The sequence below is a fragment of the Myotis yumanensis genome, unplaced genomic scaffold (genome assembly GCF_028538775.1).
Source record: "Myotis yumanensis isolate MYYU_CA2020_CCGP unplaced genomic scaffold, mMyoYum1.0.hap1 SCAF_16, whole genome shotgun sequence".
NCBI lineage: Eukaryota > Metazoa > Chordata > Mammalia > Chiroptera > Vespertilionidae > Myotis > Myotis yumanensis.
Window position 1 is genome coordinate 49,996,761 of NW_027223767.1, and position 19,002 is coordinate 50,015,762.

The 19,002-nt window shown below is 44.2% G+C and overlaps 2 protein-coding genes across 2 annotated transcripts in view; one reads left to right on the forward strand and one right to left on the reverse strand.

Annotated features, from left to right (window-relative positions):
* Nucleotides 1-4,568, forward strand: part of ARMC7 (armadillo repeat containing 7) — a 23,709-nt gene extending 19,141 nt beyond the window's left edge. Inside the window, exon 4 of the transcript XR_011468452.1 lies at nucleotides 4,392-4,568. The gene's annotated coding sequence lies outside the window, so the exon portion shown is untranslated. The remainder of the gene's footprint in view (nucleotides 1-4,391) is intronic.
* Nucleotides 1-13,954, reverse strand: part of JPT1 (Jupiter microtubule associated homolog 1) — a 14,272-nt gene extending 318 nt beyond the window's left edge. The window contains exons 1-4 of the mRNA XM_070394605.1: nucleotides 13,791-13,954; nucleotides 5,949-6,091; nucleotides 5,494-5,591; nucleotides 4,582-4,600 (exon numbers count right to left, since the gene is read on the reverse strand). Of these exons, the coding sequence (XP_070250706.1) occupies nucleotides 4,582-4,600; nucleotides 5,494-5,591; nucleotides 5,949-6,091; nucleotides 13,791-13,846 (316 nt within the window). The 5' untranslated portion in view covers nucleotides 13,847-13,954. The remainder of the gene's footprint in view (nucleotides 1-4,581; nucleotides 4,601-5,493; nucleotides 5,592-5,948; nucleotides 6,092-13,790) is intronic.
* Between the last annotated feature and the right edge of the window lie 5,048 nt (nucleotides 13,955-19,002).

The window sequence follows — 19,002 nt, forward strand, 5'->3', positions numbered from 1 at the left end:
AAGGATCTAAGTTGTTTGTTTTTTAGGAAGATTCAAAACATACCTAGAGACAGAAAGAAGCAAACCACCACCACCAACCATGTCCCCACCACCCAGAATTTACCAAGGTTTGTGTTTTGCCATATGTGTCCCCAGGCCCTGTTCTGTGTGTGTTCTTTTCTCAATTACACAAACAAGAAAGACATGAATATTGTAAATTAGAACATCACAGACAAACTCTAGATCCGTGACTCCTAACCCACCTCCACGTGGGTCTCCTCGCCCTATCCCCAGAGGGTTTGTTTTGGGCATATTTTACGTGTATTTTATATCTAGCACGTGACATATAATACTGTTTTCCCTGTGTTTAACATAATATCAACTTCCTTTTTTTCACTCTTTTGCAAATTTACCCATATTTATACCCACGGTCATAATTCACCTTGCTTAATTAAAGTGCTTTAGTGTGTGTGTGTGTGTGTGTGTGTGTGTGTGTGTGTGTGTTTATATATATCCAGTCTTCTACTGAGCAACCGGCCCAAGCACTGCAAACAAAACTGTAATGCAAACACTACCCAGCACCTTCCCAAGTGGCTGTGCCCCCCGTCAAAGCAATGTATGCCCTCCTGACACCTTTGCCTATGCACCGCTTGGTAACCTCCTTGCTTTAATATTTGCCAGACTGATGGGTGGGGAATGTTACTGCGTTCCTGTTGTATGTTACATGTCCATGATAACTGGGTGAGGTTGATTTTAACTACACAGATGGCCAGTTGTACCATCAACATTTATTAACGAGTCCACCTTTCCCCTACTGGCTTGTAATAACACCTCCATTAACCAGGTCACTCCCATCTCTCATTAACTGGGTACTTTCCATATTAAAGTGTTTAGAATTAGTGTAGTATTGTCCAAAATCCTGGATATTGCTTGATTGATTCACTGGCTGATTTGTGAAACTCCCAACAAGGATATATTCTTAACTAGGGAGTTTACACAATCAGAGATGTCATTGATTCAAAGTCAAGAGTAACTGCAAGAGAAAAAACTCAGAATTTTCCGTGGAAGGAAACTTCTACGAAGAGTTTCATAGTTTTAAGGCATGTTCGATTTTTAATTTTTAAAGAAAATCCAGGTCTCATTTCATTCAGTGTTAGACCACATTCAGTTGAGTATTCTAATACCTGCCTTAGAATAATCACACACAGAGGCACCTTTAGTAGCAGACCTGGGAGAAAAGCTACCATAAACTTAGAAAAAAGTTTTCCAATCTTCACCCGAGGATATGTTTTCTTGACTTTAGAGAGAGGTGAGAGAGAAACATCCATCAGTTGCCTCTTGTATGCACCCCAACTGGGGATCGTACCCACAACTTATGGATGTGCCCTGACCAGTAACAGAACCCACACGCTTTTGACGTACAGGATGTCGCTCCAACCAACTGAGCCACCCAGCCAGGGCTTAAAGACATGTATTCCCTCCTAGTTTGGGAGTTCCGAACCCCGGAAGCAGTGAAGCCGAAATATTGGTTCTGCTATATACTATGTAGGAACTCCATATGGACTCATACTGGACACCAATGAAAAGTTCTAGTTTTGAAAAAATACACAGTTTCTCTAAGTTCTTCAAAGACCAAATATTAAAAGTTCATGTTCCTAAAACCACTTGTACCAAGCTTTTATTTAGCCGACTGAAACTGAGAAGTCCAAGGGAGAAGTCGTCTTAGATCAGAAACACACCAAAATCTCAGACACAAGCTACTGCTGCTAGTCACATGGCATTTGATGAATGTTTGGAACATTCTGCAGAAGTAACATGATACGACACACATATTGCTCGATAGTATTGAACTACAAGTAAAAATCTAATAGGAGGCTTTCCAAGACGACAGCCCTTACGGTTACGAACTGATGCTTGGGGAGAAAGAGTTGATTATCCTTCAGTTCCTGTTGCTACACTCTTGTTACCCAAGCAACGGGATCACATGCATCACCATCAAGTACCCAAGTCCCACAATAAGTGTCCCTTACATAACCTAAGAAAACATGTCCGATGTACTACAAACACAAACAAAACTCCCAAAACCCACATTTTAAAAACAATTCAAAATAGATGAATACAGAGCATGAACTCAGGCTGAGCCAACAGGCGAGCGGTCTCATTCCTGCTGTAAGGACATGGCCTGGCCTCCCCGCTGTACACATCTACCTGATTCTCCACTGTCTGTCGGGGCCAAGCAGCTAACAGGCACTTCTAAAGGACACAAAATTACCTTGCAGCGCTACCATGGCAATTAATTCCCACAGAGTGATTTTTAGCTCAATCAAGCTCATTTCCACCCATCTTCTTTCGTTTATTATTAATGGAACTGTTCTCTTTCACAACGAGGTAACAGCATACAAAAAAAAAAAAAAAAAAAAAAGCAAAGGAAAAAAAAAAGCACATATGGAGACTAAAAACAGCAGGCCTTCATGTCCTCTTTCTTATAGATTTCCAAAGTCCTCCCTGTGGCCACTCCTGTTTAATTGCCCACAAGACGAAGGCAATTTTCCTTATATCCAAACAAAATCTGTTTTGTTTAAACAGAGCAGAATAGCTTGGCTTTGAAGTAAACTTGGCAACAGAACTGGGGTTGACCTCTACTCCACCAGATGTGCCTTAAATTATCAGGCCCCTTGTCATTTTACGACAAATAAAGTAAAAGTAGCAGCTATCAGGAACACAAAATAATCAGGTGGCAAAATGGATGACATTGGGAGAAAAAAAAGAGGAAGGACTTGTCATACTACACAATTCAATGTGCGATTTACCCGAAGAATCTCACACACTCCCCAGGCTCCCCAAATCCCCAATTGTATTCATTGGCCAAAATGAGTGAGTCAGGATTGTGGCTAAATAAGGTCTCACAGTGGAAGTATTTCAGGATTACAAAAAGCAGTGGGATCGGAAAGCCTAGAAGATATTTTACCTGCAGAACAGTCTTTTCAAATGAAACAAATTGGACATGAACAAAACACAAACCGACCTTCGGCCCGTGCACAGGGAATGTGTCCAACGAGCATGCGCCTGGGTTATGCTCACAGAGGTTCAGAGCTGCCCCACCCCGTGGAGACACACCGTGCGAGCCCGGCCGGCGCGCTCAGTGGTTGAGCATCGACCTATGGACCAGGAGGTCACGGTTCGATTCCCGGTCAGGGCAGAAGCCCGGGGTGCGGGCTCGATCCTGCGAGAATAAACAAATCATCTTTTCTGCCAAAGAAGTTTAGACAGCCGCCATGTTGGCCGCATGGCTTGCAGCTCCCCTGGGCCGCCATCTTGAAACAGCCAAGGCCAACCCCTCCCTTTGAATTAGCCAATCGCGAAAGACTGTGCGCCTGAGCTCCAATCAAGAGCAAGGGACAGGTCACGTGCGTCAGGGATTATAAAGCCAAGCAGACCACCCGCTGGTGTCCCTGTGCTTCCAGGCCATGTGTGCACACCCTTCTGCGGAGAAGTGAAGATGCTTGCCTGCTGCCTGCCTCCCAGTGTGATTTGTGTTCTACCAGGACCCCTGCATTTGGGGGCTCGCGTTATTTCTAACAATCCCCAGCGTGGGGAGTGCAGGAGGCAGCCGAACCATGACTCTCGTCATTGATGTTTCTCTTTCCCTTCCTCTCTGAAATCAATAAAAATATTTTAAAAAAGAAAAGAAACACCGTTTGAGAGGACAGAAGAGGCACGTGGCTCTTACACATCGGACTCCCTGGGAGGCTGCAGCACAGAATGAAATGGCAGGAAGAGGCCGAGAGGAAGCCACAGCAGGACCAGAGGGCCTGATAGCTGCGTTCCACCGAGTCCATTTTTACCGCCGCCGCGGCCTGGTGTGTGTCACTCCGCATCACACTTGTCAGGACTTCCCTGGCACTTGTTAGGGAAATGCCAGTAAATACTTCACAGATTAAAATAGTTAAATGGCAACAGCTCATTTCCACAGGGATGAAAATTTACATCTGCCCCCTAAATCACCATTTATAAGATCACCGGGTTTCCATTGTCTCGATAAATAAGCAGCTTAGTATATATATTAAAAAAAAAAAAATCAAACAATCTTTGTAAAGCTCAATGCCATGGGCCAACTTGAACTGCCAGAACCATTTACTAAAAAGCTCTCACAAGTGTAACAGACACCAGCCTGAATAATGTACATATATTTGTAAAGGATTGGTTTTTCAATCCTTTCTCACACACTTCTGGCACTGCTCTCACGGCTGGCCGTACCGAATGTGGCCATGTTCGCTAACTTCCCTGTTTCATTTTTCTTCCCTCCACCCAGAGTATGCTGGCACTCGGGCAAAGCTAGAGTGCAGTCCCCAATCTCTTTCCCAGGACATGACTTGAATCAAAATTCCAACCTATTCTTTCATTGATTTTAGAGAGAAACATCCATCGGTCGCCTCCAGTACATGCTCCAACCTGGGATGGAACCGCAGCCAGGCCTGTGCCCCGACTGGGAATCAACCTGTCACCTTTCAGTGACAAGACCAACCGAGTCGCTCGGCCAGGGCTCCACGCTATTCTAAAGCCGTTTACAGAACCAGAAATCTGGGCTTCGGAAGTACTCACCATGAATGTCACCTTCTCCCTGGAAAAGAAAAGAGATTAAAATTTTACTCTGGATTTTAATTTTGCAACATACAAATAAAGCAGTCACAGTTCAGAGAGATTACTGTGTCTTTGAAACCAAGTGTTTTCATTTTGATGCGGTCAAGGGCAGGGTCAGGCTGCATCACAAGCAACCTTTATCCAACCAGGGACAATGCTGGACAAATTGCCCCGGTGCCAGTTACACACCCAAAATTTAACAAACCTTAACATCTAACCAATATAAATTTTTTTTAAAATCTTAACATCTACACTGATGACCTCTATCAATTAGCATTTCAGAGGCCCTTTTATCAGAATGGGAAGCTAGTGAATCTGTCCTTCCTCTCTTGCTTCTGACCTAGGGGTTGACAGGTACCTAACAATTCCAAAGCCCCTTCCACAGTCTCCCACACTTAGGTGGCTGACGCCTCCATGTGCCCTGAAATCCCTCCTCCGGAGGACACGCAACCAGCTTTCCAGACACACAGTCAGGGACTCTGGGGCGGTGCTATAGTCCTTGAGTTCAGCTCAAAACAACTGGACAACGTTTGCCAACAATTTAAACAGTCCTTGAACTCAGAAATACCGCCATATCTGAGATACACAGGAAGTGAGTGTGATGGGACTCAGAAGTCCTAAAACCAATGCGGAAGGGTAGAGGCCGATCCTAACGGCCGAAGAGACTCAGGACAGCAAGTCACGTTTATTCACTTTCTGACTTCCCTCTCTAGTTGTCAGTCATCCATCACCAATACTGCCCAGTCCCTTCCCAACAACCTCTATGGAAAACTCCAGGGGAAGAACTGAAGCTCTTAGAACGACAGGGGGGAATCTGATTTCTAAACCGAAATGTCCTCAAAGCCTGTCCTCTTCCCCGATTGTCACACTGACCTTCAGGTCTAGGAAGTCTCCAGAGCTGGCTTCCGAGGAGTTCCTTCTCTGGGGTGCAGACGACTCAGGATCTTCTCTGCCACCACTGGACTTGGCACCTGAATCAAAAGACACTTTCTTGAGGAAAATAATAGGAAGACCTAAAGCAAACCCTCTTAGCGAGCGATATTATAAGTTAGTCTTGTATTCCAAAATGAGCAAACAGTGTGAGGGAGGTTAAGTGATGGCGTAAAATGTTTACAGAGGGACTGAGTAACCCTGTCCGATGTCACTCCTTATTCTGATCCATCCCATAAACTCTCAGTATTTCCCGAGGCTTGGTCCCAGTCTTTCCAATGAGGAGCTTTAACTGCTGTTTATTTCTTTAAGATAGTTAGATTTGGCTCACAAGCCCTGTGACAGCTGTGGTTTCTCGCTGGGTCCTCCCCTTGACCAGCATCAGACATAAACCATACCTGCCGACTTGGCCCACGAAGGGGGATTTTCCTCGGGTGTCCCGAAGATGCTAGAGGCCATTTTGTTCTTCCTCACGGGCTGTTCTGTGGGTTCATCAAAGCCTAATGAAAAGTTGGATCCGCCACCTGGAGGCCGCAAAACCCTAGGAAAATGGAAAAACAGAAATGTCAAACCATACCAACACATTTCTTGGAAAAATGTTGTCAGGAACCTTTCCCCCCGCCCATTCATTCCCCTTCCCTCCCATGAAAGAAAGGTGCTAATGGGGACGACGAATTGATTCCCTGGGGTATAAATTCAACGCTACGCAGCTTTATAATATCTCTAGTAAGATTGTCTATCACACAAGGCTGCCGGGAAGTCATCACAAACAATAGCCTGGCTGGCGGCTCCTTTTAGGAAATGGCCAGAGACCTCAGGGACCTTGCCTCCTGGGCTTAGCTGGAAATACAGGGTGTGGCAAAAGTGGGTGTACAGTTGTGAGTATGCAAAACAGTTTATTCTTATATCTGTATTATTATTTATTAATTACTAGAGGCCCAATGCATGAATTCGTGCTGGGGGGGGGGGGGTCTGGCCGGGCCGGTGGGGGGGAGAAGCCACAGGCAGTTGGCCAGCCAGCCCTGCCCACAATTGGGGTGCGGGGAGCCAATCAGGGGCAGGGCCAACAGGGGGGGGGGGGGGTTGGGGGGGCAGGGGGGCAGCCAGGGGGGAGGGCCCGATTGGGGCCGAATCAGGCCGGTTGGCTGCCACAGTGCGTTTCATAGCCACCGGTTGTTCCGCTGTTCTGGTCACTGGGCTTTTATATATATAGATTGTATTATTTTCCATACAAACTGTAAACCTACTTTTGCCCTACCCTATATGTGCAAAGTTTAGAAACACATCTTGTTACTTTTTTCCATTTTTATTTTCAACGAAATAAAAAAGGAAGAACATACATATTAAAAGTTAACTAACCAATTTAGAAGGCCAAGCAAAGGTAATAATAAAGCATCTCTCCGATCTCAACATCACAGGCGAGCCCTGTTCATATACTCGGACCTCACTATTGTCACTGGTAAACACAAGTGACTGGCCACAGGGAGAAAGTCAACATGAGACATTAAGTGTAAAATTCCCGGCATGTTCTATATGCATGCACCTGCGGACACCACCTATGGGTTTTTGTTCAACAACGAATATAGTACTTTCACATTTCCCAATCTCCCTGCCACAGGCTGACCCACTTGTCCCCTCCCTGGAAAAACTCAAAAACACAGAAAATGGAGATGATTTTATGGATTTTCTAACCACTAATTCAATTCCTCTGTTAGAGATAGGAGAGGTCTGGTTTCTATTTCTTAAGTCAGTTTGAATAAGAAGCAACTTTCTAGGAATATGTCCATTTCGTCCAAGTTTACAAATACGGTTGTCATTTGTAAACTAAGCTCCTTATATTAGAAAATAAAAGAAAAATTAAACACTTAAGGTATAAATTCTCTTCTAAATACCCCACTGAAGGCATTCCCAAGTTTTGATTTTTTTAAACTCCTGGTCCAGTCTAAATATTTTAGCATGTCCATTATTTTCTTCTTTGACTCATAAATTATTTAGAAGTGCATTTGTAAGTTTCCAAGTATAGGGACCTTTATAGCTTATTGGTTTCTAGCTTTTAATTATAACACAGACAACAGTTTTATGACATGAACCCTTTGAAATTTGATGAAATGTGCCTTATGGCTTAATATGTGGTCAATATTATAAATCTCTCTATATATGCTTGAAAAGAGAGTGTATTTGCCACTGTTCTCTATGTCCACTAGATCAAGCTTGTTAAGTAAGTTGTTCAAATCTACTCATCAAATGTTTTATCACTTAATGAGAGAATCTGATCTGTTTTTCCCAGAATTCTGTCAAGATAAAGCATTCTCTCTCAAAAAGACTGCCAGTGGGGAAAACTGTAATGAGTTAACTGGCTAGTCATTTTGATTAAACAAAATATATATATATCCCTAACTCACTTCATTTACCAAAAAGTTCCAGCTAAGCCAAATATTTCCATTTAAAGATTAAAACAGCCCTAGCCGGTTTGGCTCAGTGGATAGAGCGTTGGCCTGTGGACTGAAGGGTCCCAGGTTCAATTCCAGTCAAAGGCACATGCCTGGGTTGTGGGCTTGAGTAGGGAGCATGCAGGAGACAACCAATCAATGATTCTCATCATTGATGTTTCTATCTTTCTCTCCTTCTCCCTTCCTCTCTGAAATCAATAAAACATATATATATATATATATATATATATTTTTTTTTTTTTTTTCTTTTTTTAAAGACTAAAACAAAAATACTGGAAGAAAATAAGTACGGATGTGTCCTAGTCTTGAAGAAAAGGGCTTTTTTTCTTAGCACAAGATGAAAGCCAGAAATCATGAGATGGACAGATTAAACTTGGCAAAAATACGCACGTTTGACAAAGGATAATATCACTAATATAATGCAATGCTCTTAAGAAATTATTTTAAAAATAAAAAAAATGACAAACAGTACTAACAGGCAATTAAAATATATGGATAGCCTCTAAATATTAAAAATTCAACCTCATTAGCAAATAAAATTTAAAACAAGATGATAGTTGGGAGCATTTGAGATCTTGCTCCCCTGCATATCTTGTTAGTTTGGTTCAAATAAACTCTAAAAAACAAAACAAAACAAAACAACACACCAAGATGACAGTTTTGTGAGGTTTTCTGCTTATTAGACTAGTGAAGATGGAAAATAAATGCCAATTCCCAGCATGAATTTGTATAAACTTTCAAAAGAACATTTTGATATGTGTATCAATTGTTTAGGTTTACATTTTATGTGAATCAGCATTTCTACTTCCAGAAATTATCCTAAGTAGATAACCAGACATATGTACAAGGATACCCTTATAAATAGGTTAATCTGTGAAAAGTTGGAAATACCCTAATTATCCAATAGTAGGAGGTTAGGTATCAAAGTCCATCCATACAACAGGAAGCTATACACATTATAGTGAGATTTGCCTTTAGTAGATACAAAAAGTTACCCAAAACCCAGTGAATAAAAAAGGTTAGAGAACAAATATAAACCCAATTACATCCTATATAATAAAAGACTAATATGCAAATTGACCGAACGGCAGAACTACCTGTCGCTATGGCACGCACTGGCCACCAGGGGGCAGATGCTCAATGCAGGAGCTGCCCCCTGGTGGTCAGTGCGTTCCCACAGGGGGAGCGCCGCTCAGCCAGAAGCCCTGAGCTGGGCTCCTGCCCCCTTGGCTGTAGGCGACACCCTGGCCTCAGCTCTCTTACACTGGCCCTTCCTACCCAAGGGTATAATCTCCTGCCCTGCCCTCTGTCCTTCCCCACCAGGCTCCCCTGTGCTGTCCTAATCCTGTTACCCACAAGCCAGATGCAAGGTCTGGTTAAGCCTCGGCAGAACTGAAGGAAATCAGACAAACTTCGCCAACTGCCAATGTGGCCTCTTCTCAGCCCCGCCCTCTTCACCAATCCAGTCAGGCCACTTTCTTCCCTGTTCCCCAAACAGTTCTGGCTTCTCTCCACCTCATACTTTCTCCTACATCGTGCCCTCTCCACCCTTCCCTCAGTGACTCTTTTTTTAAAAATTGATTTTTAGAGAGAGAGGAGGGAGAGGGATAGAGAGATAGAAACATCTATGGCTGCCTCCTGTAGGCCCCCAACTGGGGATTGAGCCCCCAGCCTGGGCATGTGGCCTGACTGGAATGGAGCCATGACTGGGTTCCTGGGTCTATGCTGACCACTGAGCAACACTGGCCAGGCCCCCTCAGTGACTCTTAAACCTTCACCTCCTCCATGATCTCAAAGAGTAGCAGGTGGAACCTGAGGTAAAAACACTAGAGATGCTTTGTGTGAAAGGGCCAGATAGGAGGTATTTTTGGCTTGTGGGTCCTGCAGTCTGGCACAACTATGTAACTCCCTCACATGGCACAAAGCAGCCACAGACAGCGTGAAAATGAATGAGTGTGGCTGTGTTCCAATAAAACTTCACTTACGGACACGGAAATTTGATTTTCATGTCATTTTCACAAGTCATGAAATATTCTTCTGCTTTTTTTTTTTTCCAACCACTTATAAATGTCAAGATCTGAGGCCAGCTGGGTTTGGCCCTCGGGTGGTAATTTGCTGGGCTCTGACTGCTCTATCCCAGCGATTTGCAGATGGTGTCTCGGCAATAATTTTTAAAACATGCACTACCTGACTATTCAGTCAGGAGCCCTGACCTCTTTTCCCTTAGATTGCCAAACAAAAAATGACAACAGCCAACACAACAACAGCCCTCCGGTATGAATGAATCAAAATTATATCTATTATTTCTGTCAGATCAGCAAAAAATATATTTTTTGGTGTGCTGCAGAATTTCAGTAATTCATTTATGTGTGCCATGAGATTCAAAAGTATAAAAAATCCCTGTCTATCCAGTTCAACAGCCTCTTTTTTGTGTGTGCCCTGACCAGGGATCAAACCTGTAACCTAGACATATCGTATTGGGACCACACTCCAACCAACTGAGCTACCAGTCAGGATTCAGCCTCATTTTTAAGGGAGCCAAGTCAGGCCCTGAGAAGTTCCAAATAAGTTGCCCAACGTTAGTTAACTGACACAGATATGACCAAACCCAAATCCCCAGGTCCTGGCACTGATACAGGGGAACCACACATGGCCATTTTTCTCTCTACACTACAAACCCACATAGCTGGTGCTTTGATCTGTTTTCTTGCTTCCTAATCTTAAACTGTCTTATATTTCTTATGTAGGCCCTCTAGTGTCCTACCCTGAATCTAATATTTGTGTCTGCCCATGGTAAAATTCAGTACCCAATTTATACTAAATAAAAATCCTATATAATAGAAGGCTAATATGCAAATTGTCCCCTTGGGAGTTCGATGGGGAGATTGAGAGTTTGATCGCCCGCTATGACATGCACTGACCACCAGGGGGCGGGGTGGAACATGGCGGGTGACCAGCAGCAGTGGCGGGCGCTGAGGGAGCAAAGGAAGGAGGAGGCGGGGAAGTGGGCCCTGATCACCAGCCAGGCCTAGGGACCCTACCTGTGTATAAATTTTATGCACCGGGCCTCTAGTGTCATTATATTTCCCTTGGGGGGGCAGGGAGATCCATTGTGTTCTCTTATAACACGTCAAACATTTAAAACCTCACTGGTTTGTGGGTGTTCTTTTTTAATCTCAGATATTAAATATCTACTTAGATTATGTGTGCTCAGACATATATTTTATAAAGGTGATAATTTTAGGTTGGTATAAATGGTTTAAGTAATAATTAAAGGTATAAATTCTTAATAGGCTTTCTCTCATGTTAAAGTCTGAAGTGACTAGGTTTTCAACATTTGTACCCCAAAAGTTAACTTGCTTCATTGTCTTCCCCCTTCATTCCCTAGACTCTAGGGCCTAGAGATTAATGATTTTTTTCCCTTACCACCATAATTAAACCCTTATGAATTTTTAGCCAGATGAAAATCTTCAGAACCCTAATGGGCTGGGAAATATTTTTTGGCCTGGGAAAAAAAAAAAAAAGAAACTAGTACCCAAACACCAGCTTAAAAAAAAACAAAATGCAAAGCTCTGACCATTTCAACTTTTTAAAGGTCCGTGTTCCTGCTATAACAGCAGGTAGTACCTACTCCGATGACGTCAGTGTTGTGGAGCCCATTTGTAACAGCCAGACATCCCCAAACAAAGGATTTGAATCATAAGACAGAAATTATGTCCATTTTACTCTTTCAGGTCCTACTATTCCTTCTGAGCGACACACATGATAACTAAATCAGGATTACATATTTGAGACTCAGCAGAAATGTCTCCATGTACTGCAGATAGCAACGTTTTAAAAATTACTTTTTCTTTCTTCTCTCTTAAAATCCTAGACTTCCCATATAATCTTTGCAGATCATTTCCTAACAGACTGAATTTATAACACGTTTATGGGGCCAGGAGGATGTTACCGGAGAAAAGAAGTTTTAGGAGCATTAGCTGAGATTACGGAAGAAGGAAAGGCAGGAAGTAAATAAAAGGACAATGCTACAGTCCCAAGATCACAATACTGGACAGAAATTGATGACAAAAGGTGAATTACAACACTTATTGTGCAGAACCAAAACTCATTTCCGTCTGACATTTCAAATATACATATCAAAAGCTAGTGTGAGGATTCATTTGACCAGGTTACCGAAATTCTTTATGAAGCACCAAACCGAACTCAACCCCAAAGGCTAAAATCTCAGATATTTTACACATTAATATTCCAACCACTACATTCTGACCCACAGAAAGTTGACCCCGTGGCACAAACAGAAAAACCAAGGTCCAATTCGCTCCAGTGTCCTCTGAAAAAAATGATCTCATTGGAAGGATGACAACAGAAGAGGGAGTGACCCTCTTCAGTATTTTGTGTACTACCCCCGCTCCCCCAGCCTCCCAGGAACCACTAATTTTGTTTTTAAAAATCTTTCCTGTTTTTTCTACATTGCAAAAGGGAAAGGAATGAACTCAAAAGGAATGTCATTTCCAAAGCGGACCCTCCTAAGACTCAGTGCTGAGGCCTGCTTTTGTCCCCAAGTTCTCCAACCCCTGAGACACTGCTATTTCACGGCTGTCTTCTTAGCCCCACAAAATGGCTCCCTTTGTGCCACTTGCTCAGGACCCCACGGCTGGCCACACAGGACTGCAGATCCCCACTGATGAAGAATAGATGCCCAGAAAAAAGCGGAGGCTAAGCTCCCTCCGAGCCGTAAGCAAGGATCCCAGCCAGAGATCCCACCTCAGAGAGCAGCCCAGACAATGTGGGCATGTTCCACCGGATCCAAACCCTCCCGCCAAGTTAGGCAACCGCTTGGAAAAGGGTCCCGGTCCAAACCCGGCACCCAGTGCCCCTTCCCCAAATGCAGTGGCCTAAGTGGCCAGAAAGGCCCCGCTTCCCGAGTGGAAATAGTACACGGAAGAGACAATGGATGTCTCCGGCCCCGCCCAAGAACAGGAAACCTCCTCCTGCAAGGGAACTGGGGCCAGAGATGAACTCATTTAACAAACGTCAAAGAGGTGGGATGCAAAGACCGAGGTCCGCAGGTGTGAGCACAGAAAACCCACTCGGACTGGCACACGCCCTCTCCCGTTCGCAGGTGGGCGCAGGAGGGGAAGGAGCGGGGGTCTTTCCTTTGTTAGCAGAAGGGAGGCACTTGGCAAGGGCTGGCTGACGGCTGGGTCCTGGAAAGGAAGGAGTTGGGGATCGCGATGACCATCCTGCCTGCCCACCAATGCCACCTGCCAGACTGGCCCCAGTGGGGAGAAGCCCGCCGGACCCGCCGGCTGCGACCGCGGAATCTGATCGCCACGCCGATCGCACGGCCGCACCTGCCCCGAGCAAGTGACAGGAGCGCGTGGCCCAGGGGTGAGACAATGGGGCCTGGCCGAGACGCCCCTAAGCTGTCCGGGCACCCGGGGGCTAAGACCACCGCCCTGGGAACGGGTTGGCCCCGCTTAAAAGAGGAGGGCGCGAACCCTCTCGGTACAGCCCAACTTACAACCCGCGGCGCGTTAAGGGCGAGTCCCCGGCCCTCCCGGCCCCTCGCTCCCGGGCAGGAATGAATGAGGAGAGAGAGTCGGGCGGGGCAGTGTGCGGGGCTCGCGGGGAGACACAAAGGCGGGACTGGTAACTGAGCACCGCCGCCTGGCCAGACGCCTCGGGCACGTTACCGCCAACGACCCGCAACTTGGCCCGCGTGGCCCCGCTGGGCAGCGGCCCTCCTGACCCCGAGTCCCGCGTGGCGCGGACCCGCCGCCTCACCTGGAGCTATTCCTGCTGTTGGGGTCGACGCCCTTGAAGGTGGTGGTGGTCGTCATGACGCCGAGGAGTGAGACAGGCTAGAGCGGTACCAGAGAGTTGAAAGGATCCGGCCCGAGGGGCGCAGAGGAGCTCCCCACCTCACCAACGGCGACCGCTGCAGAAGCCTCCGCCACCGCCTGTTTGGCCGGCCACTGCTTTTATAGGGCTCGTAAACCCCGCCCCCGCCCTCCCGGCATTGGCCTATTCAAATAGCTCTCTGCGTACCTATTGGTTCCCCGGAGTGCCAAGCATCCTACTGCCTCACGATGGGCTGTGATGGTCCAGGCTCAACCTAAGCCCGCCCGCTTCCTGGTCAGGGATGGTCTGGCGAAGTGCCCCCTCCCCCACCCTCAAATCTCGGAGATGATTGGACAAAGGACAAACCTGCCCCATGCTTGGTACGAGTAAAGCTCGCTGTCACTTAAAAGTTACCCGACAAAGGAGAAAGCTCGCTCCGGGTAAGTCGGAACCCACAGTGCAGGGCAGATTTGTCGTTACCATGCACTATTTGCCTTACTTATGGTGGGATAGTGAGGGCATTCTCCTTAAGGGATGAAAAGGACTACTCTAGATTGACATTTATTGAGTACCTACTGTGTATCTCCTGTGAAAACCCGACAGTCCCAAGGCAACATTGAGTCAGCGACAGAAAGCACGCCAAGATGATCCCTTTTGAAACGACTGGAAATTCTTTACATTTTAATGTTAATATTTAGCTGTCAGGGCGGTGCATGCACTAGACCAAAATTATAGTCGTGATTTGAAGGTCTGTTCTAAGGCTGTTAATGCCTGGTGGCTGGGAATGGCCACATCCTTTGCTATCAAGACTGTTCCAGAGCTCTGCAGCTGTTTATACCCTTAAGTCATGACTCTCCCACCTGTCTGGGTAAATCTATCCCTGCAACAAATGCAGACACACTTGGAGGGCTCAGGAATGACTGCTTACAACATCATAATAGGAAAGCATGCATGTTTCCTCAAGACAGATCTTGTTCAGTATTTCCATAAAATTGAACTACTTTCCTCTTTGCATAGCCTCCTCCCCCCAGTTAGAAGTTTATATTATTGGCTAACTGCTCTTCTGGGCTTTCATGAGAAGCCAGAGATAAGTTCTTCTCTTCTAGAAAGGCATGGATTTTTGTGCTTACCACAAAAACTCGAAGCACACCACTTGTTTGGATTAAAATATTTCCATTCTTAAAGGCTGGGCCTAAACTTCCAAAACTTTAATAATAATAATAATAATAAAAGCTAAAAAACCAAAAAACCACTTTCATATCATCTAGCCAGTGAGCATGCAAGCCCTCCTCAAAAATCATGTAATTCCTGCCCTGGCTGGTGTGCTTCAATTGGTTGGAGTGGTTACAGGCTCCATCCCAGGTCAGGGCAGGAGGCAGCTGATAGATGGATGTTTCTCACATCAATGTTTCTCTCTCTAACAAAATAAAAATCATGTAAGTACAGACTAGGAGTTAGAGGAGTATGGTGGTTGCTGGCTCAGGCTCTCATAGGAGAAATCTGGGTTTTAATCTCAACTCTTAACTTTTCTGAGCACGTTTCCTCATTCATAAGGATAAAATAGTATCTGGACTCCACAGAGTTGAGGACTGAATTAAGTAATGATGTAAACTGCTTGGCCTGACATATAAGAAGTCATCAAAGTGATAGTCATTTTTATTGACTTACTTGGAAAATAATCACATACTTTCTAATGACCTGAAATTTTCTGTATGTGAAATGAGGGGTTTGTACCTGACTCTTTAGGGTCCCTTTTAACCTACATTTTTGAATTTGTACTTGACTTGCCTTACTTCCTCCATCCCCTGTAGTCTAGTAGAAGACAGGTTGCTGTGGTAATACAGCACTGGGCTGGCAATCAAAAAGCCTAGATTCTGGGTCTGCTCCCTCTCAATATAACACTCCTAAGTACACTGATGCTCTCGAGCCCAGTTTCATCTAGAGAATGGGGTTTGGAATTTTAAGAATGTTGTACTTAGGAAATGAAAGCTCTCTCATAGAGGTGCCTCACACTGGCTACACATCAGAATAACCTATGAGCTTTTAAGAAATACAAATGAATGCCAGGCCCCATCCAACATCAACTAAATTGAAATTTCTGGGTGTCGGATTCAGTCATGGGTATCTTTAAGAAGTTAAACAGGTAATTCTCATATATAGCTTGGGCTGAGAACCTCTGCTTCAAGGATAAAACATAAATCCCAGGAGAACCCTTTTAATCTCCTCTGATTTATTAAGAAGAGTAAATTTATGTAAAACAGACATCAGATTGAGGCCATTTTAGGCAAGCCTGTTTGGCAGTCTACCTACCTTTTTGTACAACCCCAGGGTTCCAATTTTAAATACCACTGCCATAAATCCTATATAATAAAAGGCTAATATGCAAATTGTCCCCTCAACCAGGAGTTCAACCAGGGGGCGGGGCCAACCGGCCTGTGACCCTCTCCCAATCGGCCCCCCAGTCCCAATCTGTGGGGCCAGCCAGATCCCACCCGTGCACAAATTCGTGCACTGGGCCTCTAGTAAATAAAAAAAAACAACACTGCCCTATATGTGCATGTCCGTTTTCACCTACTTTTAAAATACAGTAAAGGGGAGAAGAATGAACAGTTGCCCACATGCTTTATAACTTTTCATGTCTTTAAACAGTTAAGTACTCTTAAGTTTACCTTAGTCCCATGCTGCCACTTCCTTGCTATATTCAAAGTACTAGTCATCCATTTGTAATTCAGTTCAGAAAGGTTAGTAAAAATCAGCGTACCCAACAGGTTTGAGTAAACCCAACATTCTCCTCAGAACACAATCTATTGTTCTGAATCAGGTGGCTAGAAATCTAGTATTTAAAACATGTCAGAAAAGTGCTTGAAGCCCTAATAATTTTCCTTTAATATGGGCAGGAATGCCATTGGTTTTTAATTTTGCTACTGGTTATCTGGAGAGTTTTATTCAAGAATGCAATGCACAACCTACTCAAAATAAGATGGAAGTTGTTTCTGACCACCTGTGCCTCACCACTTTAGTTAAGGTAGTAACTAAAAGCAAAAACATGCACTAACACAGCAACTCTTAGCTCCCAAGCACCTGTTTTTACCTTAAATGTTATCAGCTTTCCCACTACCATGCAGTGTACTGAACCCCCCAGAAGTTCAACCTGCCCCAATTTATTCCACAATGCCAGAGGGAGTGGGTGATACTCTCCCTAGATTCTGAAATTGGGTTAGAACCAATCTCTCTGATCAGTGCATTTCACTGACATCAATACACACATATTAGGTTGAATCATATGAAACTGCAGATATCTGACTATTTCAGACCTACAAGAATAGCAACTGCTTATGTTCAACCACAGTTTAATAATACTCTTAACATTTTCTACCTTTCTGTTTCATTATTTAAAAACAAATGCTGGTCATGCTTTTGAATTTGATTTAATGACTGAATTAATGAATGGCCCACTGACAAGTATTTCTAACAAGCTTTATTTCTCAGCCTCAATATTGCAGGATACTTCATAAGCGTATCACTTATGTATGACTTAACCACACATATTTACACATAAGTTCTGCACCCATCACTCTTAAAGCCAAATTTAGTATACATCTGTCCATTCTTTTCTTAGCCATATCCTCACCAAAAAAGAGGGTGGCAGATCAATGCCCACTGAGACAGCCCAAGTTCTCTTAAAGCTCATTTGCCATTAAACAAATGCACGAAGAGGTCTCAAATAATGGAAAATAGCTTGGTCATGTTCTTGCCTTCTCTTTATTCAAAGGTAAACAAAATGGTACATACACTCTACTAAGGTCTGACATACACCTCTCAGGTCCTTTTTAATCACTACATTATAGAGGGAAAGCATAACTCATATTTCCCTATTTCTTCCTCTTTTCAGACTAAGAGCTGAATAAAATAAAATTATGTAGTCTGTTTGTCCTCTTTACTCAGTTCCATGTTCTCTATTTAATAAAACAAGCAAAAAACGTCCCTAACCCCTGTCCCACTCTCCTAAAATGAATTCACCTCCTTAGCAAAAATAGCTAAAAGCCCAGCAGGTGTGGCTCAGTGGTTGAGCGTTAACCTATGAACCAGGTCGTCACAGTCTGATTCCCAGGGGAGGACACATGCCCAGGTTGCAGGCTCGATCCCCAGTGGGGAGCGTGCAGGAGGCAGCCGATCAATGATCCTCTCTCACCTCGCCCTCCTCCTCCCGCTCTAAAATCAGTATATCCTTGGGTGAGGATTTAAAAAATGTCCTGAGGAGTATTTTTCCTTAAAGACTCACTAGGGCACTATTTAGTATTAAGCATTTATTAAAAAAACCTAATGAGACAAGAGACAAAGGTCAAATTCAGTTTTCTTTTTTAATAAATAGAAAGTTCTTGGCCGGGTCTCTGATTTCGCATTTACATTAAGTGCAGGCCAACTGGTAGAGATTTAGGTATTCAGTTGAAGCCTCAGCATTCTATGGCAGAGCCCTTACTTCACACTGAATATAACAACTTTTTATTTTAATCCTCACCCAAGGATATATTTTTATTGATTTTTAGAGAGAGGAAGGGAAATATCAATGTGAGAGAAACATCAATTAGTGGCCTCCAGCCCCAACTGGGATTGAACCTGAAATCTAGGTAGTCCGACCAGGGATTGGATCTGCAATCTTTTGGTGTATGGAACAAAGCTCCAAGCCAACTGAGCCATCCGGTCAGGGCTGAATAATATCTTTAGAGTTCAGCATGTGGGAGGCATTTTCTAGCTAAAACTTATCTCATTTAATCTTCACCATAAGGTGATTAACTCAAGAGTTGTAAGGATGCCTCCCAGAATTGCTTCTCAATTACACATGCTTTGAAAATACATTTCTGGGGGTAGGGCAGAAGCACTGGTATTTTTAAAAAGCTCACCGAGACGTTCTGATGAAAAACCAGGATCCAGAATCACTGTTAGTCATATTTAAAAGCAGCAATAACCTAACTCAAAAATAACCCAGCAGCACAGCTGGCCCTCTCCAATATACTATACACCACCACCACCACCACCACCCTCCCCCTCAACACACACACACATATACACAAAGACCTTGGAAAAACTCCCTCAAATCCTGAGATTCCACTGTCCACTGACCTGCTGCTGTCACAATTCCCAATTGCACACTTTC